At 48.1% G+C, this 26,060-nt stretch overlaps 1 protein-coding gene across 1 annotated transcript in view; it reads right to left on the bottom strand.

Annotated features, from left to right (window-relative positions):
* LOC124017330 (voltage-dependent P/Q-type calcium channel subunit alpha-1A-like) overlaps positions 1-15,527 on the bottom strand; it is a gene marked incomplete at both ends in the record, with an annotated part of 87,810 nt that extends 72,283 nt beyond the window's left edge. The window contains 4 exon segments of the mRNA XM_046332585.1: positions 8,593-8,696; positions 11,188-11,375; positions 15,084-15,236; positions 15,434-15,527. Of these exon segments, the coding sequence (XP_046188541.1) occupies positions 8,593-8,696; positions 11,188-11,375; positions 15,084-15,236; positions 15,434-15,527 (539 nt within the window).
* Positions 15,528-26,060: the final 10,533 nt, after the last annotated feature.

The raw sequence follows: 26,060 nt of genomic DNA, 5'->3' as shown, positions 1-26,060 counted from the left end.
TGTGTGTGTGTGTGTGTCTCTACTGTGTGTGTGTGTGTGTGTCTCTACTGTGTGTGTGTGTGTCTCTACTGTGTGTGTGTGTGTCTCTACTGTGTGTGTGTGTGTCTCTACTGTGTGTGTGTGTCTCTACTGTGTATGCGTGTCTCTACTGTGTATGCGTGTCTCTACTGTGTGTGTCTCTACTGTGTGTGTGTGTCTCTACTGTGTATGCGTGTCTCTACTGTGTGTGCATGTCTCTACTGTGTGTGTGTCTCTACTGTGTGTGTGCGTGTCTCTACTGTGTGTGTGTGCGTGTCTCTACTGTGTGTGCGTGTCTCTACTGTGTATGCATGTCTCTACTGTGTGTGCGTGTCTCTACTGTGTGTGTGTGTGTGTGTGTCTCTACTGTGTGTGTTTCTCTACTGTGTGTGTGTGTCTTCCCGTCCACTGTGTGTGTCTCTACTGTGTGTGCGTGTCTCTACTGTGTGTGTGTGTGTGTGTCTTCCCGTCCACTGTGTGTGTCTCTACTGTGTGTGTGTGTCTCTACTGTGTGTGTGTGTGTGTCTTCCCGTCCACTGTGTGTGTCTCTACTGTGTTTGCGTGTCTCTACTGTGTGTGCGTGTCTCTACTGTGTGTGTGTCTCTACTGTGTGTGTGTGTCTCTACTGTGTGTGTCTCTACTGTGTGTGCATGTCTATACTGTGTGTGTGTGTGTGTCTCTACTGTGTGTGTGTGTGTGTGTCTCTACTGTGTATGCATGTCTCTACTGTGTGTGCGTGTCTCTACTGTGTGTGTGTCTCTACTGTGTGTGTGTCTCTACTGTGTGTGTGTGTGTGTGTCTCTACTGTGGTGTGTGTGTGTCTCTACTGTGTGTGTGTGTGTCTCTACTGTGTGTGCGTGTCTCTACTGTGTGTGTGTGTGTGTGTGTGTCTCTACTGTGTGTGTGTGTGTGTCTCTACTGTGTGTGTGTGTGTGTCTACTGGGACTATTGGGACAACTCTTAAAGACTATTGGGATATTTATTAAAGAATCTCAGGATAACTCTTAAAGAATCTCAGGATAACTCTTAAAGAATCTCAGGATAACTCTTAAAGACTATTGGGATATTTCTTAAAGAATCTCAGGATAACTCTTAAAGACTATTGGGATATTTCTTAAAGAATCTCAGGATAACTCTTAAAGACTATTGGGATATTTCTTAAAGAATCTCAGGATAACTCTTAAAGACTATTGGGATATTTCTTAAAGAATCTCAGGATAACTCTTAAAGACTATTGGGATATTTCTTAAAGAATCTCAGGATAACTCTTAAAGACTATTGGGATATTTCTTAAAGAATCTCAGGATAACTCTTAAAGAATCTCAGGATAACTCTTAAAGAATCTCAGGATAACTCTTAAAGAATCTTAGGATAACTCTTAAAGAATCTCAGGATAACTCTTAAAGAATCTCAGGATAATTCTTAAAGACTATTGGGATATTTCTTAAAGAATCTCAGGATAACTCTTAAAGAATCTCAGGATAACTCTTAAAGAATCTCAGGATAACTCTTAAAGAATCTCAGGATAACTCTTAAAGAATCTCAGGATAACTCTTAAAGAATCTCAGGATAACTCTTAAAGACTATTGGGATATTTCTTAAAGAATCTCAGGATAACTCTTAAAGACTATTGGGATATTTCTTAAAGAATCTCAGGATAACTCTTAAAGATTATTGGGATATTTCTTAAAGAATCTCAGGATAACTCAAAGAATCTCAGGATAACTCTTAAAGGATATCAGGATAACTCTTAAAGATTCTCAGGATAACTCTTAAAGAATCTTAGGATAACTCTTAAAGAATCTCAGGATATTTCTTAAAGAATCTCAGGATAACTCTTAAAGAATCTCAGGATAACTCTCACAGAATCTCAGGATAACTCTTAAAGACTATTGGGATATTTCTTAAAGAATCTCAGGATAACTCTTAAAGAATCTCAGGATAACTCTTAAAGAATCTCAGGATAACTCTTAAAGACTATTGGGATATTTCTTAAAGAATCTCAGGATAACTCTTAAAGAATCTCAGGATAACTCTTAAAGAATCTCAGGATAACTCTTAAAGAATCTCAGGATAACTCTTAAAGAATCTCAGGATAACTCTTAAAGAATCTCAGGATAACTCTTAAAGAATCTCAGGATAACTCTTAATGTCATGTTTTGTCATTGATTATCATGTCTTGTCCCTGTGCTTCCCCTTCTATTCGTTTCCCTCTGCTGGTCTTATTAGGTTCTTTCCCTCTTTCTATCCCTCTCTCTCTCCCCCTCCCTCTCTCCCTCTCTCGCTCTCTCTCTCTATCGTTCCGTTCCTGCTCCCAGCTGTTCCTCATTCTCCTAACTACCTCATTTACTCTTTCACACCTGTCCCCTATTTTGCCCTCTGATTAGAGTCCCTATTTCTCCCTCTGTTTTCCGCTTCTGTCCTTGTCGGATCCTTGTTTGATGTTTGCTGTTCTGTGTCCTTGTTCCGCCCTGTCGTGTTTCTACCTTCTTCAGATGCTGCGTGTGAGCAGGTATCTATATCAGCTACGGCCTGCGCCTTCCCGAAGCGACCTGCAGTCTGTGGTCGCGTCTCCAGTTGTTCCCCTCTACTGCCTAGAGGAATTCAGTTTTCCTGTTTGACTTTACCTAAGATTATATCCAGGATTATCGTTTTTGTTATAGACTGGAATAAAGACTCTGTTTCTACTAAGTCGCTTTAGGGTCCTCATTCACCAGCATAACAGAAGGATCCGACCAAGAATGGACCCAGCGACAACGGATTCTCGCAACACTGCCGTCGAGATCCAGGGAGCAATGCTCGGCAGACACGAGCAGGAATTGTCTGCTGCTCGTCATGCCGTTGAGACCCTGGCCGCTCAGGTCTCCGACCTCTCAGGACAGTTTCAGAGTCTTCGTCTCGTGCCACCAGCTACTTCCTGGTCTTCCGAGTCTCCGGAACCTAGGGTTAATAACCCACCATGTTACTCTGGGCAGCCCACTGAGTGCCGCTCCTTTCTCACCCAGTGTGATATTGTGTTCTCTCTCCAGCCCAACACATACTCAAGAGAGAGAGCTTGGATCGCCTACGTCATATCACTCCTTACTGGTCGGGCTCGGGAGTGGGGCACAGCTATCTGGGAGGCAAGGGCTGAGTGTACTAACGAGTATCAGAACTTTAAAGAGGAGATGATACGGGTTTTTGATCGTTCAGTTTTTGGGAAGGAGGCTTCCAGGGCCCTGGCTTCCCTATGTCAAGGTGATCGATCCATAACGGATTACTCTATAGAGTTTCGCACTCTTGCTGCCTCCAGTGACTGGAACGAGCCGGCGTTGCTCGCTCGTTTTCTGGAGGGACTCCACGCTGAGGTTAAAGATGAGATTCTCTCCCGGGAGGTTCCTTCCAGCGTGGATTCTTTGATTGCACTCGCCATCCGCATAGAACGATGGGTAGATCTTCGTCACCGAGCTCGTGGAAGAGAGCTCGCGTTAACGGTGTTCCCCCTCTCCGCATCTCAACCATCTCCTCCCACCGGCTCAGAGACTGAGCCCATGCAGCTGGGAGGTATTCGCATCTCGACTAAGGAGAGGGAACGGAGAATCACCAACCGCCTTTGCCTCTATTGCGGTTCTGCTGGACATTTTGTCTTTTCATGTCCAGTAAAAGGCCAGAGCTCATCAGTAAGCGGAGGGCTACTGGTGAGCGCTACTACTCAGGTCTCTCCATCAAGATCCTGTACTACCTTGTCGGTCCATCTACGCTGGACCGGTTCGGCAGCTTCCTGCAGTGCCTTGATAGACTCTGGGGCTGAGGGTTGTTTTATGGACGAAGCATGGGCTCGGAAACATGACATTCCTCTCAGACAGTTAGGGGGAGCCCACGCCCATGTTCGCCTTAGATGGTAGTCTTCTCCCCAGTATCAGATGTGAGACTCTACCTTTAACCCTCACAGTATCTGGTAACCACAGTGAGACCATTTCCTTTTTGATTTTTCGTTCACCTTTTACACCTGTTGTTTTGGGTCATCCCTGGCTAGTATGTCATAATCCTTCTATTAATTGGTCTAGTAATTCTATCCTATCCTGGAACGTTTCTTGTCATGTGAAGTGTTTAATGTCTGCTATCCCTCCTGTTTCTTCTGTCCCCTCTTCTCAGGAGGAACCTGGTGATTTGACAGGAGTGCCGGAGGAATATCATGATCTGCGCACGGTCTTCAGTCGGTCCAGAGCCAACTCCCTTCCTCCTCACCGGTCGTATGATTGTTGTATTGATCTCCTTCCGGGGACCACTCCCCTCGGGGTAGACTATACTCTCTGTCGGCTCCCGAACGTAAGGCTCTCGAGGATTATCTGTCTGTTTCTCTCGACGCCGGTACCGTGGTGCCTTCTTCCTCTCCCGCCGGAGCGGGTTTTTTTTTTGTTAAGAAGAAGGACGGTACCCTGCGCCCCTGCGTGGATTATCGAGGGCTGAATGACATAACGGTTAAGAATCGTTATCCGCTTCCCCTTATGTCGTCAGCCTTCGAGATTCTGCAGGGAGCCAGGTTCTTTACTAAGTTGGACCTTCGTAACGCTTACCATCTCGTGCGCATCAGAGAGGGGGACGAGTGGAAAACGGCGTTTAACACTCCGTTAGGGCATTTTGAATACCGGGTTCTGCCGTTCGGTCTCGCTAATGCTCCAGCTGTCTTTCAGGCATTAGTTAATGATGTACTGAGAGACATGCTGAACATCTTTGTTTTCGTTTACCTTGACGATTTCCTAATTTTTTCACCGTCACTCGAGATTCATGTTCAGCACGTTCGACGTGTACTCCAGCGCCTTTTAGAGAATTGTCTCTACGTGAAGGCTGAGAAGTGCGCCTTTCATGTCTCCTCTGTCACATTTCTCGGTTCTGTTATTTCCGCTGAAGGCATTCAGATGGATCCCGCTAAGGTCCAGGCTGTCAGCGATTGGCCCGTTCCTAAGTCACGTGTCGAGTTGCAGCGCTTTCTCGGTTTCGCTAATTTCTATCGGCGTTTCATTCGTAATTTCGGTCAAGTGGCTGCCCCTCTCACAGCTCTTACTTCTGTCAAGACGTGCTTTAAGTGGTCCGGTTCCGCCCAGGGAGCTTTTGATCTCCTCAAGAAGCGTTTTACATCCGCTCCTATCCTTGTTACTCCTGACGTCACTAAACAATTCATTGTCGAGGTTGACGCTTCAGAGGTGGGCGTGGGAGCCATTCTGTCCCAGCGCTTCCATTCTGACGATAAGGTCCATCCTTGCACTTATTTTTCTCATCGCCTGTCGCCATCGGAACACAACTATGATGTGGGTAACCGCGAGCTGCTCGCCATCCGCTTGGCCCTGGGCAAATGGCGACAGTGGTTGGAGGGGGCGACCGTCCCTTTTGTCGTTTGGACTGACCATAAGAACCTTGAGTACATCCGTTCTGCCAAACGACTCAATGCACGTCAAGCTCGTTGGGCGTTGTTTTTCGCTCGTTTCGAGTTCGTGATTTCTTATCGCCCGGGAAATAAGAACACCAAGCCTGATGCCTTATCCCGTCTCTTTAGTTCTTCTGTAGCTTCTACCGACCCCGAGGGGATTCTCCCTGAAGGGCGTGTTGTCGGGTTGACTGTCTGGGGAATTGAGAGACAGGTAAAGCAAGCACTCACTCACACTGCGTCGCCGCGCGCTTGTCCTAGTAACCTTCTTTTCGTTCCTGTCTCTACTCGTCTGGCTGTTCTTCAGTGGGCTCACTCTGCCAAGTTAGCTGGCCACCCCGGCGTTCGGGGTACGCTTGCTTCTATTCGCCAGCGGTTTTGGTGGCCTACTCAGGAGCATGACACGCGCCGTTTCGTGGCTGCTTGTTCGGACTGCGCGCAGACTAAGTCAGGTAACTCTCCTCCTGCCGGTCGTCTCAGACCGCTTCCCATTCCTTCTCGACCATGGTCTCACATCGCCTTAGACTTTATTACCGGTCTGCCTTCGTCTGCGGGGAAGACTGTGATTCTTACGGTTGTCGATAGGTTCTCTAAGGCGGCACATTTCATTCCCCTCGCTAAGCTTCCTTCCGCTAAGGAGATGGCACAAATCATCATTGAGAATGTGTTCAGAATTCATGGCCTCCCGTTAGACGCCGTTTCAGACAGAGGCCCGCAATTCACGTCACAGTTTTGGAGGGTGTTCTGTTGTTTGATTGGTGCTTCCGTCAGTCTCTCTTCCGGTTTTCATCCCCAGTCTAATGGTCAAGCAGAAAGGGCCAATCAGACGATTGGTCGCATATTACGCAGCCTTTCTTTTCGAAACCCTGCGTCTTGGGCAGAACAGCTCCCCTGGGCAGAATACGCTCACAACTCGCTTCCTTCGTCTGCTACCGGGCTATCTCCGTTTCAGAGTAGTCTTGGGTACCAGCCTCCTCTGTTCTCGTCCCAGCTCGCCGAGTCCAGCGTTCCCTCCGCTCAGGCTTTTGTCCAACGTTGTGAGCGCACCTGGAGGAGGGTCAGGTCTGCACTTTGCCGTTACAGGGCGCAGACTGTGAGAGCCGCCAATAAACGTAGGATTAAGAGTCCTAGGTATTGTCGCGGTCAGAGAGTGTGGCGTTCCACTCGTAACCTTCCCCTTACGACAACTTCTCGCAAGTTGACTCCGCGGTTCATTGGTCCGCTCCGTGTCTCTCAGGTCGTCAATCCTGTCACTGTGCGACTGCTTCTTCCGCGACATCTTCGTCGCGTCCACCCTCTCTTCCATGTCTCCTGTGTCAAGCCTTTTCTTCGCGCCCCCGTTCGTCTTCCCTCCCCCCCCCGTCCTTGTCGAGGGCGCACCTATTTACAAGGTACGGAAGATCATGGACATGCGTTCTCGGAGACGTGGTCACCAGTACTTAGTGGATTGGGAGGGTTACGGTCCTGAGGAGAGGAGTTGGGTTCCATCTCGGGCCGTGCTGGACCGTTCGTTGATTGAGGATTTCCTCCGTTGCCGCCAGGGTTCCTCCTCGAGTGCGCCAGGAGGCGCTCGGTGAGTGGGGGGGTACTGTCATGTTTTGTTATTGATTATCATGTCTTGTCCCTGTGCTTCCCCTTCTATTCGTTTCCCTCTGCTGGTCTTATTAGGTTCTTTCCCTCTTTCTATCCCTCTCTCTCTCCCCCTCCCTCTCTCCCTCTCTCGCTCTCTCTCTCTATCGTTCCGTTCCTGCTCCCAGCTGTTCCTCATTCTCCTAACTACCTCATTTACTCTTTCACACCTGTCCCCTATTTTGCCCTCTGATTAGAGTCCCTATTTCTCCCTCTGTTTTCCGCTTCTGTCCTTGTCGGATCCTTGTTTGATGTTTGCTGTTCTGTGTCCTTGTTCCGCCCTGTCGTGTTTCTACCTTCTTCAGATGCTGCGTGTGAGCAGGTATCTATATCAGCTACGGCCTGCGCCTTCCCGAAGCGACCTGCAGTCTGTGGTCGCGTCTCCAGTTGTTCCCCTCTACTGCCTAGAGGAATTCAGTTTTCCTGTTTGACTTTACCTGAGATTATATCCAGGATTATCGTTTTTGTTATAGACTGGAATAAAGACTCTGTTTCTACTAAGTCGCTTTTGGGTCCTCATTCACCAGCATAACACTTAAAGACTATTGGGATAATTCTTAAAGACTATTGGGATCATTCTTAAAGGCTCTCAGCATAACTCTTAAAGACAATTGGGATAATTCTTAAAGACTATTTGGATAACTCTTACAGACTATTTGGATAACTCTTACAGACTATTGGGATAACTCTTAAAGACTATTTGGATAATTCTTAAAGACTATTGGGATAACTCTTACAGACTATTGGGATAATTCTTAAAGACTATTGGGATAATTCTTAAAGACTATTGGGATAATTCTTAAAGACTATTGGGATAATTCTTACAGACTATTGGGATAACTCTTAAAGACTATTGGGATAATTCTTAGACTATTAGGATAACTCTTGAAGACTCTCAGGACAATTCTTAAAGACTATTGGGATAACTCTTAAGCCCTGTCTAAGCTGTGTAGTGGGTTCTACTAAGCTATATGGAATTGTTTTAAGAAGGTCATACCAAGGATCATTTAGCTATTTGATTTTCAATTGTAAGACCCCTTGAAATATCAACAAAATACACAATTATTTTTGGCCTTACAGCTTAAACTGGTGGACTCTTAGGATAACTCTTAAAGACTCTTAGGATAACTCTTAAAGACTCATAGGATAACTCTTAAAGACTCTTAGGATAACTCTTAAAGACTCATAGGATAACTCTTAAAGACTCATAGGATAACTCTTAAAGACTCATAGGATAACTCTTAAAGACTCTTAGGATAACTCTTAAAGACTCATAGGATAACTAGAAAACCGTCAATCTAGGACCTGAGAGACTGTGTTTAGAGCGGGGTGGAGGAGGGAGTATTGAGGAAGGAAAGTTGTGAATGGATCAGTTAAACACGCACGCAGACTCACACATAACGCGCGCAAACGACACACACACACACACACACACACACACACACACACACACACACACACACACACACACACACACACACACACACACACACACACACACACACACACACACACACACACAGGTGTGCATATGTACGTACCCTGAGAGGACGCCCAGCACCAGATTTAACATGAAGAAGGACCCGATGATGATGAGGGGGATGTAGTACATCCAGTTCCAGGCACTTCCCTCTACATTATTACTCTGGTGAGACAGACAGACATCATTACTCTGGTGAGGCAGACAGACATCATTACTCTGGTGAGACAGACAGACATTATTACTCTGGTGAGACAGACAGACATCATTACTCTGGTGAGATAGACAGACATTATTACTCTGGAGAGACAGACATACATTATTACTCTGGTGAGACAGACAGACATCATTACTCTGGTGAGACAGACATACATTATTACTCTGGTGAGACAGACAGACATCATTACTCTGCTGAGATAGACAGACATTATTACTCTGGAGAGACAGACAGACAGACATTATTACTCTGGTGAGACAGACAGACATTATTACTCTGGTGAGACAGACAGACATTATTACTCTGGTGAGACAGACAGACATCATTACTCTGGTGAGACAGACAGACATCATTACTCTGGTGAGGCAGAGACATTATTACTCTGGTGAGACAGACAGACATCATTACTCTGGAGAGACAGACAGACATCATTACTCTGGTGAGACAGACAGACATCATTACTCTGGTGAGACAGACAGATAGACAGACAGAAAGTTAGTCAGACAGACAGACATGAGGTTAGTCAGATAGACAGACAGGTTAATCAGACAGACAGACAGACAAACAGACAGACAGGACGTTAGTCAGACAGACAGACAGGACGTTAGTCAGACAGACAGGACGTTAGTCAGACAGACAGACAGACAGACAGACAGACAGACAGACAGACAGACAGACAGACAGACAGACAGACAGACAGACAGACAGACAGGACGTTAGTCAGACAGACAGACAGACAGACAGACAGACAGACAGACAGACAAACAGACACAGACAGACAGACAGACAGACAGACAGACAGACAGACAGACAGACAGACAGACAGACAGACAGACAGACAGACAGACAGACAGACAGACAGACAGACAGACAGGAAGTTAGTCAGACAGACAGACATGAGGTTAGTCAGATAGACAGACAGGTTAATCAGACAGACAGACAAACAGACAGGACGTTAGTCAGACAGACAGACAGGACGTTAGTCAGACAGACAGACCGGACGTTAGTCAGACAGACAGACAGACAGACAGACAGACAGACAGACAGACAGACAGACAGACAGACAGACAGACAGTTAGTCAGACAGACAGACAGACAGACAGACAGACAGACAGACAGACAGACAGACAGACAGACAGACAGACAGACAGACAGACAGACAGACAGACAGACAGACAGACAGACAGACAGACAGACAGACAGACAGGACGTTAGTCAGACAGACAGATCAAACAAACAGAGCTGAAGAATGTATTAAACTTGCATCTAAAAATGGTTCCATTCCACAGATACCCGTCCTGCCCATTTCCATACTTCTTACATCACACTAGCGTGTTTTCCCAAACATTTGTAGGAATGGAATAGAATAGGATGTGGACTGTAAATTATACATTGTCTAGATGTGTTGCCAATGAATAAAACATTGTGTGGAAATCGGTATTACATTAGCAGACCATAGTGTTCCCTGTGCTGTACATTTATACAAGGATTAGTATTTACAATGAATTCCCTTACAGCACATAGCATAACATGTCCACCCATCCCTACATGGTGATATACTGGAAGGACAGTGAACACACACACACTTCAACCCCCCCCCCCCCCTCACACACACACACACTTCAACCCCCAAACACGCACACACACATTCCATCTCCCCCACACACACACACACACACACACACACACACACACACACACACACACACACACACACACACACACACACACACACACACACACACACACACACACACATTCCATCTCACACACACACACACACACACACACACACACACACACACACACACACACACACACACACACACACACACACACACACACACACACACACACACACACACACACACACACACACACACACACACACACACACACACACACACACACACACACACACACACACACACACACACACACACACACACACACACACACACACACACACACACACACACACACACACAACCCCCAAACACACACACACACAGTCCATCTCCCCCACCACACACACACACTTTAACCCCCAAACACACACACACAGTCCATCTCCCCCCACACACACACACAATTCAACCCCCCAAACATGCACACACACACAGTCCATCTTCCCCCCACACACACACACACACACTTCAACCCCCCAAACACACACACACACATAGTCCATCTCCCCACACACACACACACACTTCAACCCCCCACACAAACACACACACACACACACACACACACACACACACACACACACACACACACACACACACACACACACACACACACACACACACACACACACACACACACACACACACACACACACACACACACACACTTCAACCCCCCAAACATGCACACACACACAGTCCATCTCCCCACACACACACTTCCACCCCACACACAGCCCTGTATACTCACATAGTATAACATATCGGTCCAACCCTCCATGGTGATACATTGGAATACAGTGAGGACAGCAAAGAGAATGTTGTCGAATTGGGTGATCCCATAGTTGGGCCCCAGCCAATAGCCTTTACACGTGGTCCCATTAGGACACAATCTGGACGGTAACTCTGTACCGCATGGCAACTCATCATAAATCTCATCTATAGAGGAGAGAGAAAGAGAGGGGAGGGGGAGAGAGAAGAAGGGGAGCAAGAGAGTAGGGGAAAAAGTGAGGGAGAGAGAGATGAGATTGATGAGAGTTGAAATCAGCATAAGAAAACAGTGAAGTGGTGGTCCAGTAAAATAATTTAAGGGATACAAGATGGGCTGTGTCTCAATGTCTTCCTTCTACTGTCTGGGCTTGAGTTGGGACTGGGCCCTTTGGGTCTAGGGGTTGAGTTGGGACTGGGCCCTTTGGGTCTAGGGGTTGAGTTGGGACTGGGCCCTTTGGGTCTAGGGGCTGAGTTGGGACTGGGCCCTTTGGGTCTAGGGGCTGAGTTGGGACTGGGCCCTTTGGGTCTAGGGGTTGAGTTGGGACTGGGCCCTTTGGGTCTAGGGGTTGAGTTGGGACTGGGCCCTTTGGGTCTAGGGGTTGAGTTGGGACTGGGCCCTTTGGGTCTAGGGGTTGAGTTGGGACTGGGCCCTTTGGGTCTAGGGGTTGAGTTGGGACTGGGCCATTTGGGTGTATGGGTTGAGTTGGGACTGGACCCTTTGGGTCTATGGGTTGAGTTGGGACTGGACCCTTTGGGTCTAGGGGTTGAGTTGGGACTGGGCCCTTTGGGTCTAGGGGTTGAGTTGGGACTGGGCCCTTTGGGTCTAGGGGTTGAGTTGGGACTGGGCCCTTTGGGTCTAGGGGTTGAGTTGGGACTGGGCCCTTTGGGTCTAGGGGTTGAGTTGGGACTGGGCCCTTTGGGTCTAGGGGTTGAGTTGGGACTGGGCCCTTTGGGTCTAGGGGTTGAGTTGGGACTGGGCCCTTTGGGTCTATGGGTTGAGTTGGGACTGGGCCCTTTGGGTCTATGGGTTGAGTTGGGACTGGGTCCTTTGGGTCTATAGGGGTTGAGTTGGGACTGGGCCCTTTGGGTCCAGGGGTTGAGTTGGGACTGGGCCCTTTGGGTCTATGGGGTTGAGTTGGGACTGGGCCCTTTGGGTCTAGAGGTTGAGTTGGGACTGGACCCTTTGGGTGTCTGGGGCTAGGGTTGAGTTGGGACTGGGCCCTTTGGGTCTAGGGGGGGTTGAGTTGGGACTGGGCCCTTTAGGTCTAGGGAAGTGTCTAGGGGTTGAGTTGGGACTGGGCCTGTGGGTCTAGGGGATGAGTTGGGACTGGTCCTTTGGGTCTAGGGGTTGAGTTGGGACTGGGCCCTTTGGGTCTAGGGGTTGAGTGTCTGGGGGGTCTAGGGGTTGAGTTGGGACTGGGCCCTTTGGGTCTAGGGTTTGAGTTGGGAATGGGCCCTTTGGGAGGAAAGTCTATAGGGGTAGGGGTTGAGTTGGGACTGGGCCTGTGGGTCTAGGGTGTCTAGGGGTAGGGGATGAGTTGGGACTGGGCCCTTTGGGTCTAGGGGTTGAGTTGGGACTGGGCCCTTTGGGTCTAGGGGATGAGTCGGGACTGGGCCCTTTGGGTCTAGGAGTTGAGTTGGGACCGGGCCCTTTGGGTCTAGGGATTGAGTTGGGACTGGGCCCTTTGGGTCTAGGGGTTGAGTTGGGACTGGGCCCTTTGGGTCTAGGGGTTGAGTTGGGACTGGGCCCTTTGGGTCTAGGGGATGAGTCGGGACTGGGCCCTTTGGGTCTAGGAGTTGAGTTGGGACTGGGCCTGTGGGTCTAGGTCTAGGGGTTGAGTTGGGACTGGGCCTGTGGGCCTAGAGAAGTGTCTAGGGGTTGGGGTTGAGTTAGGACTGGGCCTGTGGGTCTAGGGGTTGAGTTGGGACTGGGCCTGTGGGTCTAGGGGTTGAGTTGGGACTGGGCCCTTTGGGTCTAGGGGTTGAGTTGGGACTGGACCCTTTGGGTCTAGGGGTTGAGTTGGGACTGGGCCCTTTGGGTCTAGGGGTTGAGTTGGGACTGGACCCTTTGGGTCTAGGGGTTGAGTTGGGACTGGGCCCTTTGGGTCTAGGGGTTGAGTTGGGACTGGGCCCTTTGGGTCTAGGGGTTGAGTTGGGACTGGGCCCTTTGGGTCTAGGGGTTGAGTTGGGACTGGGCCCTTTGGGTCTAGGGGTTGAGTTGGGACTGGGCCCTTTGGGTCTAGGGGTTGAGTTGGGACTGGGCCTTTGGGTCTAGGGGTTGAGTTAGGACTGTGCCTGTTAGGGTCTAGGGGGGGGTTGAGTTGAGACTGGGCCTGTGGGTCTAGGGGTTGAGTTGGGACTGGGCCTGTGGGTTGGGTCTAGGGGGGGATGAGTTGGGACTGGGCCCCCTTTGGGGCTAGGGGTTGAGTTGGGACTGGGCCCCTTGGATCGGGTCTAGGTCTAGGGGTTGAGTTGGGACTGGGCCCTTTAGGTCTAGGGAAGTGTCTAGGGGTTGAGTTGGACTGGGCCTGTGGGTCTAGGGGTTGAGTTGGAACTGGGCCTGTGGGTCTAGGGGATGAGTTGGGACTGGGCCCTTTGGGTCTAGGGAAGTGTCTGGGGGTGGGGTTGAGTTGGTACTTGAGTTTGGATCGAGGAAAGTGTATAGGGGTAGGGGTTGAGTTGGGACTGGGCCTGTGGGTCTAGGAAAGTGTCTGGGGGTAGGGGATGAGTTGGGACTGGGCCTTTGGGTCTAGGGGTTGAGTTGGGACTGGGCCCTTTGGGTCTAGGGGATGAGTTGGGACTGGGCCCTTTGGGTCTAGGGGTTGAGTTGGGACTGGGCCCTTTGGGTCTATGGGTTGAGTTGGGACTGGGCCCTTTGGGTCTAGGGGTTGAGTTGGGACTGGGCCCTTTGGGTCTAGGGGTTGAGTTGGGACTGGGCCCTTTGGGTCTAGGGGTTGAGTTGGGATTGGGCCCTTTGGGTCTAGGGGTTGAGTTGGGACTGGGCCTGTGGTTCTAGGGGTTGAGTTAGGACTGGGCCTTTGGGTCTAGGGAAGTGTCTAGGGGTAGGGGTTGAGTTAGGACTGGGCCTGTGGGTCTAGGGGTTGAGTTGGGACTTGGCCTGTGGGTCTAGGGAAGTGTCTAGTGGTTGAGTTGGGACTGGGCCCTTTGGGTCTAGGTCTAGGGGTTGAGTTGGGACTGGGCCTGTAGGTCCAGGGAAGTGTCTAGGGGTTGAGTTGGGACTGGGCCTGTTGGTCCAGGGAAGTGTCTAGGGGTTGAGTTGGGACTGGGCCTGTTGGTCTAGGATTCAGTGCAATTACTTTATTTGGATCTAAGGGTAGGTGTTAGGTCATTATACGTTTATTTAAGACAGGACTTGAGGGTCTAGGAGTAGGTGCTCGGTCACTAGGAGTTAATTTAATACATAACTTGGGGGTCTAGGGGTAGGTGCTACAGTAGGTCGCTAGTAGTTGATTAAAGACCAGTCTTCGGGGTCTAGGGGTAGGTGCATAGGTCACTAGTAGTTGATTAAAGACCAGTCTTGGGGGTCTAGGGGTAGGTGCTACAGTAGGTCGCTAGTAGTTGATTAAAGACCAGTCTTGGGGTCTAGGGGTAGGTGCTACAGTAGGTCACTAGTAGTTGATTAAAGACAAGTCTTGGGGGTCTAGGGTAGGTGCATGGTCACTAGTAGTTGATTAAAGACCAGTCTTGGGGTCTAGGAGTAGGTGCATGGTCACTAGTAGTTGATTAAAGACCAGTCTTGGGGGTCTAGGTGTAGGTGCATGGTCACTAGTAGTTGATTAAAGACCAGTCTTGGGGGTCTAGGTGTAGGTGCATGGTCACTAGTAGTTGATTAAAGACAAGGCCTATGGACATTACCAGTGGCGATGTCGAAACAGGTGGTGTGGAACTTTCCCATATAGAACTCAAGGCCGATGATGGCGAACATCAGAATGGCCACAAAGAGAAGCAGTCCGATCTGCAGCAGGGGGATCATAGCCTTCATGATGGACTTGAGTACCACCTGCAGGCCTGGAGGACACAGTGCAGATGGTCAGAGATGAATACAGAAAGAGAGAGGGAGAGAGGGGGAGGAAGAGAGAGAGAAAGAGAGAGAGAGGGAGAGGATTGAGAGAGAGTGGGAGGGGATGGACAGAGAGAAAGCAAGAGAGAGCAGAGAAAAGAGAGGAGACAGAGTGAGTGATGTCCATAGGGGTCCCCATACTTACTGGGAATCCCTGACACCAACTTAAGTGGTCGCAGAACCCTGACTGCTCTCAGTGTCCGCAGGTCAAATTCGGAGCCAACCGCCGACAAGATACTAAGGAGAGAGGGAAGAGGAAAAGAAAGAGAAAGAGAGAGAATTAGAAAAGGAGAAGAAACAGTGGACACAGTGGAGACAGTAGAAACAGTGGAGACAGTAGAAACAGTAGAAACAGTGGAGACAGTAGAAACAGTGGAGACAGTAGAAACAGTAGAAACAGTGGAGACAGTAGAAACAGTGGAGACAGTAGAAACAGTGGAGACAGTAGAAACAGTAGAAACAGTGGAGACAGTAGAAACAGTGGAAACAGTAGAAACAGTAGAAACAGTAGAAACAGTGGAGACAGTAGAAACAGTGGAGACAGTAGAAACTGTAGAAACTGTGGAGACAGTAGAAACAGCGGAGACAGTAGAAATAGTAGAAACAGTGGAAACAGGAGAAACAGTAGAAACAGTGGAAAACAGTATAAATAGTGGAGACAGTAGAAACAGTGGAGACAGTAGAAACAGTAGAAACACTGGAGACAGGAGAAACAGTAGGAACAGTGGAGACAGTAGAAACAGTGGAAAACAGTAGAAACCGTGGAGACAGTAGAAACAATGGAAAACAGTAGAAACACTGGAGACAGTAGAAACAGTAGGAACAGTGGAAACAGTAGAAACAGTGGAAAACAGTAGAAACTGTGGAGACAGTAGAAACAATGGAAAACAGTAGAAACCGTGGAGATAGTAGAAATAGTGGAGACAGTAGAAACAGTAGGAACAGTGGAGACAGTGGCAAACAGTGGAAAACAGTAGAACCAGTGGAGACAGTAGAAACAGTAGGAACAGTGGAAACAGTAGAAACAGTGGAAAACAGTAGAAACAGTGGAGACAGTAGAAACAATGGAAAACAGTAGAAACCGTGGAGACAGTAGAAACAGTGGAGACAGTAGAAACAGTAGGAACAGTGGAGACAGTGGAAACAGTGGAAAACAGTAGAACCAGTGGAGACAGTAGAAACAGTGGAAACAGTAGGAACAGTGGAAAACAGTAGAAACAGTGGAAAACAGTAGAAACCGTGGAAAACAGTAGGAACAGTGGAAAACAGTAGAAACAGTGGAAAACAGTAGAAACAGTGGAAAACAGTAGAAACAGTGGAAAACAGTAGGAACAGTGGAAACAGTAGAAACAGTGGAAAACAGTAGAAACAGTGGAAAACAGTAGAAACTGTGGAGACAGTAGAAACAGTGGAAAACAGTAGAAACAGTGGAAAACAGTAGGAACAGTGGAAACAGTAGGAACAGTGGAAAACAGTAGAAACAGTGGAAAACAGTAGAAACTGTGGAGACAGTAGAAACAGTGGAAAACAGTAGAAACAGTGAGTGTAATTAACAAGCGTTCAATTTCAGCAGAAAACAAACAGTATTTGCGGTATAAAAAGTCATAAAAAGCACAGGAACACACGCTGACATGATTGGTCAGTGCTGTCTGGGATCCTTGGGATGTCCCTACCCTAAACCCTGACCTTAAACCTTACCCTAACCATATCCACAACCCTTACCTAACCCCAACCTTACCCTTTACCAACTTCAAATGGGGTAGGGACATCCCAAGGATTCCGGATATGATCTCACACACATCTCCATAGTAACGTGATCCACATGAGTCATGTGTGTAGTGTCACACCACCATGGTCACTGTGACTGGTCTTTACGACCTCTCTTTTAGTAGCTGCCTGGGTCGGTGTGAAGTGATCAACTAGTCATCTCATTTATCACTATTTCATTCATTCCCTCCCTCTCTCCCTCTCCCTCTCTCCCCCTCTCCCTCTCCCCTCCCCCTCTCCCCCTCTCCCTCTCTCCCTCTCCCTCTCCCTATCTCCCTCTCCCTCTCTCCCTCTCCCTCTCCCTCTCTCCCTCGGTTCCATCTCTCTGACAGTCAGCCTCTCTGTACATCAGACCAGGAGGACTTGATGCTGGTTAGTGCAGGTTCTCCATCACACACCATCACACACAAGACATGGGTAACGTGTGTGATGGAGGGTAACGTGTGTGATGGAGGGTAACGTGTGGAGGGTGATGGAGGGTAACGTGTGTGATGGAGGGTAACGTGTGTGATGGAGGGTAACGTGTGTGATGGAGGGTAACATGTGTGATGGAGGGTAACGTGTGTGATGGAGGGTAACGTGTGTGATGGGGAATCACAGAGAGAGAGAGGAAGAAAACAGAGAAGGAGAGAGGTGGGGTTTGGGATATGCAGCTTCTATAATTCACTCAGCGTAAGAGAGTTATATTATAACAACAGACGCAACAGACAGAAAGTGGTCGGTCTGAGACAGTTCCTCCAAAACGCTCTTTAAAAACACCAGGTTTTGGCCTCTTCCTCCTCCTCCCTTTCTGCTCCAGACTCATTTCACTAAGAGCCCCATTCATCAACAGGTATAATATGTCTGGCCAGAACAGTCATTCTCTCTGTGTGTGTGTGTGTGTGTGTGTGTGTGTGTGTGTGTGTGTGTGTGTGTGTGTGTGTGTGTGTGTGTGTGTGTGTGTGTGTGTGTGTGTGTGTGTGTGTGTGTGTGTGTGTGTGTGTGTGTGTGTGTGTGTGTGTGTGTGTGTGTGTGTGTGTGTGTGTGTCCGTCCGTCCGTGTGCGTGCCAGACCAGTCATTCACTCAATAGGGTTTTAACAGGCCTGCTGAAGAGAGGCGGAAACTAAACTAAACTAAACTATTCCCCCCAAGGAGAGGACCAATCATGGGATTGAGAGATGGATGAATGGATAGAGGGATATATATAGGGTTGAAGGGAGGGACGGATGGAGTTGGCTGGTGTTGAATGACTCCTTCTCCACTTATTTACCTCATTCTCTCTCTCTCTCCTTCCTTCCTTCCTTCCTTCCTTCCTTCCTTCCTTCCTTCCTTCCTTCCTTCCTTCCTTCCTTCCTTCCTTCCTTCCTTCCTTCCTTCCTTCCTTCCACACACGTCTCTCCAAAACGTCTCAAAAGTCTCAACCATTGTATATTTACATAACTGTTCTATATTCTGTAAAGACAGACAGTAAGGGCAAAAACTAAAACGGGCTTGGTAAACCCTGTCCTGTGGCAACTGCAGTACCTGACTGCATGTACACACATCCACCACTAGAGGGGGCAACCACTGTGTCCAGTAGGGACCACACTGAATGAAACCAGGGCAGCAATGGAGGGGTGAGAGAGATGGAAGAGGAGAATGAAGGGATGGGTGAGTGAGAGTGAAAGAATAGAGAAAATAGGAAATTGACAGAAGCTACAGAAAGGATGACATATGAAAGGGGGAGGAGCCACTTTTGGGGAGGAGAGGAATAGAAAGAGGAGGAAGAGAAAAGGAAAGGAGGGAAAGGAAAGGAGTGAGGTAGAGGAGGAACGAATAAAGGAGAGATGGAAGAGGAGGAAGATGGAGGTAAAATAGGGACGATGCCCATCAGAGATAGAGATTGAAAAGCAGTGTTATACTGCTCTGTGTGACCAGAGAGAGACAATCTGCTATATAATCCTACAGAGATACCCTAGAGCGAGAGAGACAGAGAAAGAGGGACGGTGTGTGTGAGGAAGAGAGAGAATGTGAGAGAGGCGATGGTGTCTGTGTGACTGGGTGAGATGGAGGGAGGGAGAAGAGGGAGGTATGGTAGAGTGGCGAGGGATTCACACGGAGGAGAGGTGTGTGGAGAGTGCTGACAGGGCCACTCTACTGGGGAACACCTGTCTATCAACCTGCACACACACACACACACACACACACACACACACACACACACACACACACACACACACACACACACACACACACACACACACACACACACACACACACACACACACACACACACACACACACACACACACACACACACACACACACACACCTAGAACACACAGACATAGCCATTATTATGAGCCGTCCTCCCCTCAGCAGCCTCCACTGTGTACGAACGGTATGTCTTCAGTAAAACAGAAAAGAAGAGACTGTCAACTGCCAGCTAGATTTTGCAGTGTGTCAGCGTGAATGTACTGAAACCAATGTGGTTGCACACTGAGTATACCAAACATGCTCATTCCATGACAGACTGACCAGGTGAATCCTGGTGAAAGCTATGATCCCTTATTGATGTCACTTGTTAAATACACTTCAATCAGTGTAGATGAAGGGGAGGAGACATGTTAAAGAAGGACCTTTAAGCCTTGAGACAATTGAGACATGGATTGTGTCTGTGAGTCATTCAGAGGGTGAATGGACAAGACAAAATATTGAAGTGCCTTTGAACAGGGTATGGTGGTAGGTGCCAGGTGCCCTGGTTTGTGTCAAGGACTGCAAAACTGCTGGGTTTTTTATGATCAACAGTTTCCCGTGTGTATCAAGAATGTTCCACCACCCAGAGAACATCCAGCCAACTTGACACAACTGTGGGAAGCATTGGAGTCAATATGGGCCAGCATCCCTGTGGAACACTTTCAACACCTTGTAGAGTCCATGCCCCGACGAATTGAGGCTGTTCTGAGGGTGCAACTCAATGTTAGGAAGGTGTTCCTAATGTTTGGTAAAGTCAGTGTACATACACAGTCCTGTGTATGAAGGGTATGTCTATACATTACAGTAAGAGACAGAGAGCGAGAGAGAGGGCCAGAAAAGAAAATCAACTCCCTGCTAGAAGCTTGTCAGCGTGAACGTTCTCCAACCAATGTGGTTGTATGTGTGTACATCACAGTGTGTACTCACCCAGACAGATACAGACTACTGTATGTTCACAACCCAACGCCTCAACTAAGACAAACATCATGAAGAAGATGATAATAAGGATGGTGGAGGTCTCTCCCTGTTCCCGAATCGCCATGGCAACCGACAATTCCTCTTTTTTCGGGAAGTATCCCCGGTTACTGAACTGCTCTCATTCATAACCGTTGCCGTGGCAACGGAGCCCTCATTCATTGATGGAATCTCGACATTGCCGTGGCAACGAGGCGGGTAGAGGGTCTCCTAGCGATTGTTTGACTCTTTTTTGAGGTGTGGGTTATCTACACTGCCACACACTGAGCAAACACACACACACACACACACACATACGCTACACACACCATAAATGTACATGCTTTCAAACACAGACACACAAACACACAGTCTTATCTAGTATGTGATGTACAGTAGTGTGTGGGTATGTGTGGTGTAAAACATCATATTAACATACAGGAGCAAAGGAATATGGGTCAGATATACTCTGTGTCTTTCTTCTTATACATTCCTGTGTGTGTGTGTGTGTGTGTGTGTGTGTGTGTGTGTGTGTGTGTGTGTGTGTGTGTGTGTGTGTGTGTGTGTGTGTGTGTGTGTGTGTGTGTGTGTGTGTGTGTGTGTGTGTGTGTGTGTGTGTGTGTGGAAGAAGAATGTACGCATATGGTGTGTATAGCATGAGTGTGTCTGAATGTGTGTATCTGAAAACCATGTGGGAGTGCCATGTGTTATCTCAGTGTGAGCTCCTGTCCACTCAATGTTTCCAACTGAGCCCTATAGACCCTCACACACACACACACACACACACACACACACACACACACACACACACACACACACACACACACACACACACACACACACACACACACACACACACACACACACACACACACACACACACACACAGACCAACAAAATGTGAAAATCTGAAATTAAGTCAAATATTGAACAGTTAAAACCATCTAAAAATATACTGTTCAAATCCACAATGCTATTTTACTTACAACCTGCAACAATAAGCCACCCTCTATGTGGCTATGGCACATCAGCCTTCCCTTTACAACCATTATGTCACCGGTCAACCCCGCTTTTCACAGTAGACATGGTACGCCCCAATCACTTTCCATTATTGGAAGAGTCTACTTGCTCAGCTGAAGGGGGAGAGGGATGATAATGGCTACATCACCCTCCCACCTAGTTTATCACAAACACTCTATTGCTATACTCTCAACATTTCTCTCCCTCTCTATTCCCTTTCCACTGTCCTCTCCTTCTCTGAACATCTCTCCCTTTTTCTCGTCCTACATTGTTCTTCTCTCATTGTCTCTCTTCTCCAGTCACCCCATCCCTCCTCCCCTCTAGCCATCCAGTCCAGTCACCCCCCCCACTCCTCCCCTCTAGCCATCCAGTCCAGTCACCCCCACCTCCTCCCCTATAGCCATCCAGTCCAGTCACCCCATCCCTCCTCCCCTATAGCCATCCAGTCCAGTCACCCCCACCTCCTCCGCTCTAACCATCCAGTCCAGTCACCCCATTCCTCCTCCCCTCTAGCCATCCAGTCCAGTCACCCCCACCTCCTCCCTTATAGTCATCCAGTCCAGTCACCCATCCCTCCTCCCCTCTAGCCATCCAGTCCAGTCACCCCCCACCTCCTCCCCTATAGCCATCCAGTCCAGTCACCCCCCACCTCCTCCCCTATAGCCATCCAGTCCAGTCACCCCATCCCTCCTCCCCTCTAGCCATCCAGTCCAGTCACCTCCTCCCTCCTCCCTCTAGCCATCCAGTCCAGTCACCCCCTCTAGCCATCCAGTCCAGTCACCTCCTCTCTCCTCCCCTCTAGCCATCCAGTCCAATCACCCCTCCCTCCTCCCCTCTAGCCAATCCAGTCCAGTCACCCCCTCTAACCATCCAGTCCAGTTACCTCCTCCCTCCTCCCCTCTAGCCATCCAGTCCAGTCACCCCTCTAACCATCCAGTCCAGTCACGCTCTCCCTACCTTCCTCTCTCCCTCCTCCCATCCTTCCTTCCCTTGTCCATCCCCCGCTCACCACAGTATCTCTACATCCTTCCTTCCTCCACCTGCCCACTCACTCACTCACTCTCTCTTTTCCTCTTTTTTATCTCTCCCTTGCTTCCTTGCCTCCTCCAGTGTGCCAATCCTCCAGACCAGTCAGGCGAAGGGAGGATGAAGGAGAGAGCGGTAAAAGGAGGGATGAATGCTTCCTCCTGGTTATGTCCAACTCATTCATCTCTCTCTCTCTCTCTCTCTCTCTCTCTCTCTCTCTCTCTCTCTCCTCTCTCTCTCTCTCTTTCTCTCTCATCTGTGACCAGCTGTCCCTCTCTCCTTTCTTGTCACCTTGTCCCCACTCCATCCTTTGGCCTTTTCTCTCTCCTGCCCTCACATTCCCTCTCTCTCCTTTACACTCCCTCCTTCTTTCCATCCCTCCCTCATCCCTCTCTCCCCCTCTCCTGGCTAGCTGATCCTCCACCTGTTTCTCTGTGGGGACCAGCGTGTGATCTGGCATTCGCAAGGACATTAGCTACTCAGTGAGTGTGTTTGTGTGTGTGTGTGTAGGTGTGCATGCTTTATCCTGTGTGTGTGTGTGTGCTCACACACTTCATCCTGTATGTGAATGTGTGTGTGTGTGTGTGTGTGTGTGTGTGTGTGTGTGTGTGTGTGTGTGTGTGTGTGTGTGTGTGTGTGTGTGTGTGTGTGTGTGTGTGTGTGTGTGTGTGTGTGTGTGTGTGTGTGTTTGGTGTTTGTGTGTATGTGTGGTGTGTTTGTCTACGTGTGTTGTGTATGTGTGTGTCTATGTGCGTTGTGTGTGTGTGTGTGTGTGTGTGTGTGTGTGTGTGTGTGTGTGTGTGTGTGTGTGTGTGTGTTTGTGTGTGTCTACGTGTGTTGTGTGTGTGTGTGATTACGTGTGTTGTGTGTGTGTGTGTGTGTGTGTGTGTGTGTGTGTGTGTGTGTGTGTGTGTGTGTGTGTGTGTGTGTGTGTGTGTGTGTGTGTGTGTGTGTGTGTGTGTGTTTGTGTGTGTCTACGTGTGTTGTGTGTGTGTGTGTCTACGAGCGTTGTGTGTGTGTTTGTGTGTATGTGTGGTGTGTGTGTCTACGTGTGTTGTGTGTGTGTGTTTGTCCTATAGGGTAGGTACAGTGTCCTAGTGTTTAGCAGAGAGTCAGGCCTCTAAATGACTGCAGGCTTATAATGATAATGGAAGTGATGGCAGCGGGACAATATTCACACGGGTACCACTTCTCTCTCCTCCCTCTCTCTCTCTCCTCCCAGCCTGCCTCTGTCTCTCTCTCTTCCTCCCAGCCTATCTCTGCCAGCTTTCTCCTTCTCTCTCTCTCCCTCTCTCTCGGTCTCTCTCTCTTCCTCCCAGCCTCTCTCTGCCAGCTTTCTCCTTCTCTCTCTCCTCCCTCGCGCTCTGTCGCTCTCCCTCCCTACCTCTCTCTCTCTCCCCCATACAGTACATTTCAGCTTTCCAGACGACCTCCATTCCTTCCTGTTGGTATCTCTGAAGTCCAACTGTGTTAACATCAGTTGAAATGTTTCTGTTGCTAAGCATCATTAAAATCACATTGGGGATGTTTTAAATGGAGAGGGGACAAACATACACTTTCTTTTCTTAGCTCTGACCCAGTTGCAGCACAGGACAGGACACTGGCTACTGTAAATGGGTTATAAACGTGTTATGAATGTGCGTATGGGTTATGTATGGGTTATGAATGTGCTATGTATGGGTTATGTATGGGTTATGAATGTGCTATGTATGGGTTATGTATGTGCTATGTATGGGTTATGGGTTATGTATGTGCTATGTATGGGTTATGTATGGGTTATGTATGTGCTATGTATGGGTTATGAATGTGCTATGTATGGGTTATGTATGTGCTATGTATGGGTTATGTATGGGTTATGTATGTGCTATGTATGGGTTATGTATGGGTTATGTATGTGCTATGTATGGGTTATGAATGTGCCATGAATGTGTTATGTATCGGTTATACATTTTCCATGAATATGTTATGTATGGGTTATGAATGTGCTATGTATGTGCCATGAATGTGTTATGTATGGGTTATACATTTTCCATGAATATGTTATGTATGGGTTATGAATGTGCTATGTATGTGCCATGAATGTGTTATGTATGGGTTATACATTTTCCATTAACATGTTATGTATGGGTTATGAATGTGCTATGTATGGGTTATGAATGTGCTATGTATGGGTTATGAATGTGCTATGTATGGGTTATGAATGTGCTATGTATGGGTTATGAATGGGAAGGCCCTTCACTGTTTCAGCCTGACAATGCCCCTGTGCACAAAGCGAGGTCCATACAGAAATTGTTTGTCGAGATTAGTGTGGAAGAACTTGACTGGCCTGGACAGAGCCCTGACCTCAACCACATCGAACACCTTTGGGATGAATTGTAACACCGACTGCGAGCCAGGCCTAATCGCCCAACATCGGTGCCTGACCTCACTAATGCTTGTGGCTGAATGGAAGCAAGTTCCCGCAGCAATGTTCCAACATCTAGTGGAAAGCCTCCCAGAAGAGTGGAGGCTGTTATAGCAGCAATGTTCCAACATCTAGTGGAAAGCTTTCCCAGAAGAGTGGAGGCTGTTATAGCAGCAATGTTCCAACATCTAGTGGAAAGCTTTCCCAGAAGAGTGGAGGCTGTTATAGCAGCAATGTTCCAACATCTAGTGGAAAGCTTTCCTAGACGAGTGGAGGCTGTTATAGCGGCAAAGGGGGACCGACTCCATATTAATGCCCATGATTTTGGAATGAGATGTTCGATGGTGGTGTCCACATACCTTTGGTCATGTAGTGTAGGTACAGTTCAAATTAAATGTTACCATCTGACCTAGTTGCAGAAGAGGACAGAGCACTAGCTAAATGCATACGCACTGCTTACGGATGTGTTATGTGTTGGTTATGAATATGTTATGAAGTCCTTATATAGCCTTTAGGTGTTACCATCTGACCACGTTGCAGCAGTAGAGGACACTAGCTACTGTAAACGACTACGTTAGACAGCTCCATGACTTACATACTGCCTACGTACACTACCATTCAAAGGTTTGGGGCCACTTAGAAATGTCTGGGTTTTTGAAAGAAAAGCACATTTTTTGTCTATTAAAATAACATCAAATTGATCAGAAATACAGTGTAGACATTGTTAATGTTGTAAATGACTATTGTAGCTGGAAACGGCAGATTTTTTAAATGGAATATCTACATAGGCGTACAGAGGCCCATTATCAGCAACCATCACTCCTGTGTTCCAATGGCACGTTGTGTTAGCTAATCCAAGTTGATCATTTTAAAAGGCTAATTGATCATTAGAAAACCCTTTTGCAATTATGTTAGCACAGCTGAAAACTGTTGTTCTGATTATAGTTTTAACTGTCCTTCTTTAGACTAGTTGAGTATCTGGAGCATCAGCATTCGTGGGTTCAATGGCCAGAAACAAAGACCTTTCTTCTGAAACTCGTCAGTCTATTATTTTTCTGAGAAATGAAGGCTTTTCCTTTCGATAAATTGCCAAGAAACTGAAGATCTCGTACAACGCTGTGTACTTCTCCATTCACAGAACAGAGCAAACTGGCTCTAACCACAATAGAAAGAGGTGCGGGAAGCCCCGGTGCACAACAGAGCAAGAGGACAAGTATATTAGAGACATTAGTACAAGTACATTAGAGTGTCTAGTTTGAGAAACAGAAGCCTCAACAGGCAGCTTCATTAAATAGTACCCGCAAAACATCAGTCTCAACGTCAACAGTGACGGGCGACTCAGGATGCTGGCCTTCTACGCAGTCCAGTGTCTGTGTTAATTTGCCC

The sequence above is a fragment of the Oncorhynchus gorbuscha genome, unplaced genomic scaffold (assembly GCF_021184085.1).
Source record: "Oncorhynchus gorbuscha isolate QuinsamMale2020 ecotype Even-year unplaced genomic scaffold, OgorEven_v1.0 Un_scaffold_1866, whole genome shotgun sequence".
Classification (NCBI taxonomy): domain Eukaryota; kingdom Metazoa; phylum Chordata; class Actinopteri; order Salmoniformes; family Salmonidae; genus Oncorhynchus; species Oncorhynchus gorbuscha.
This window is presented reverse-complemented; position numbering and strand designations above follow the sequence as displayed.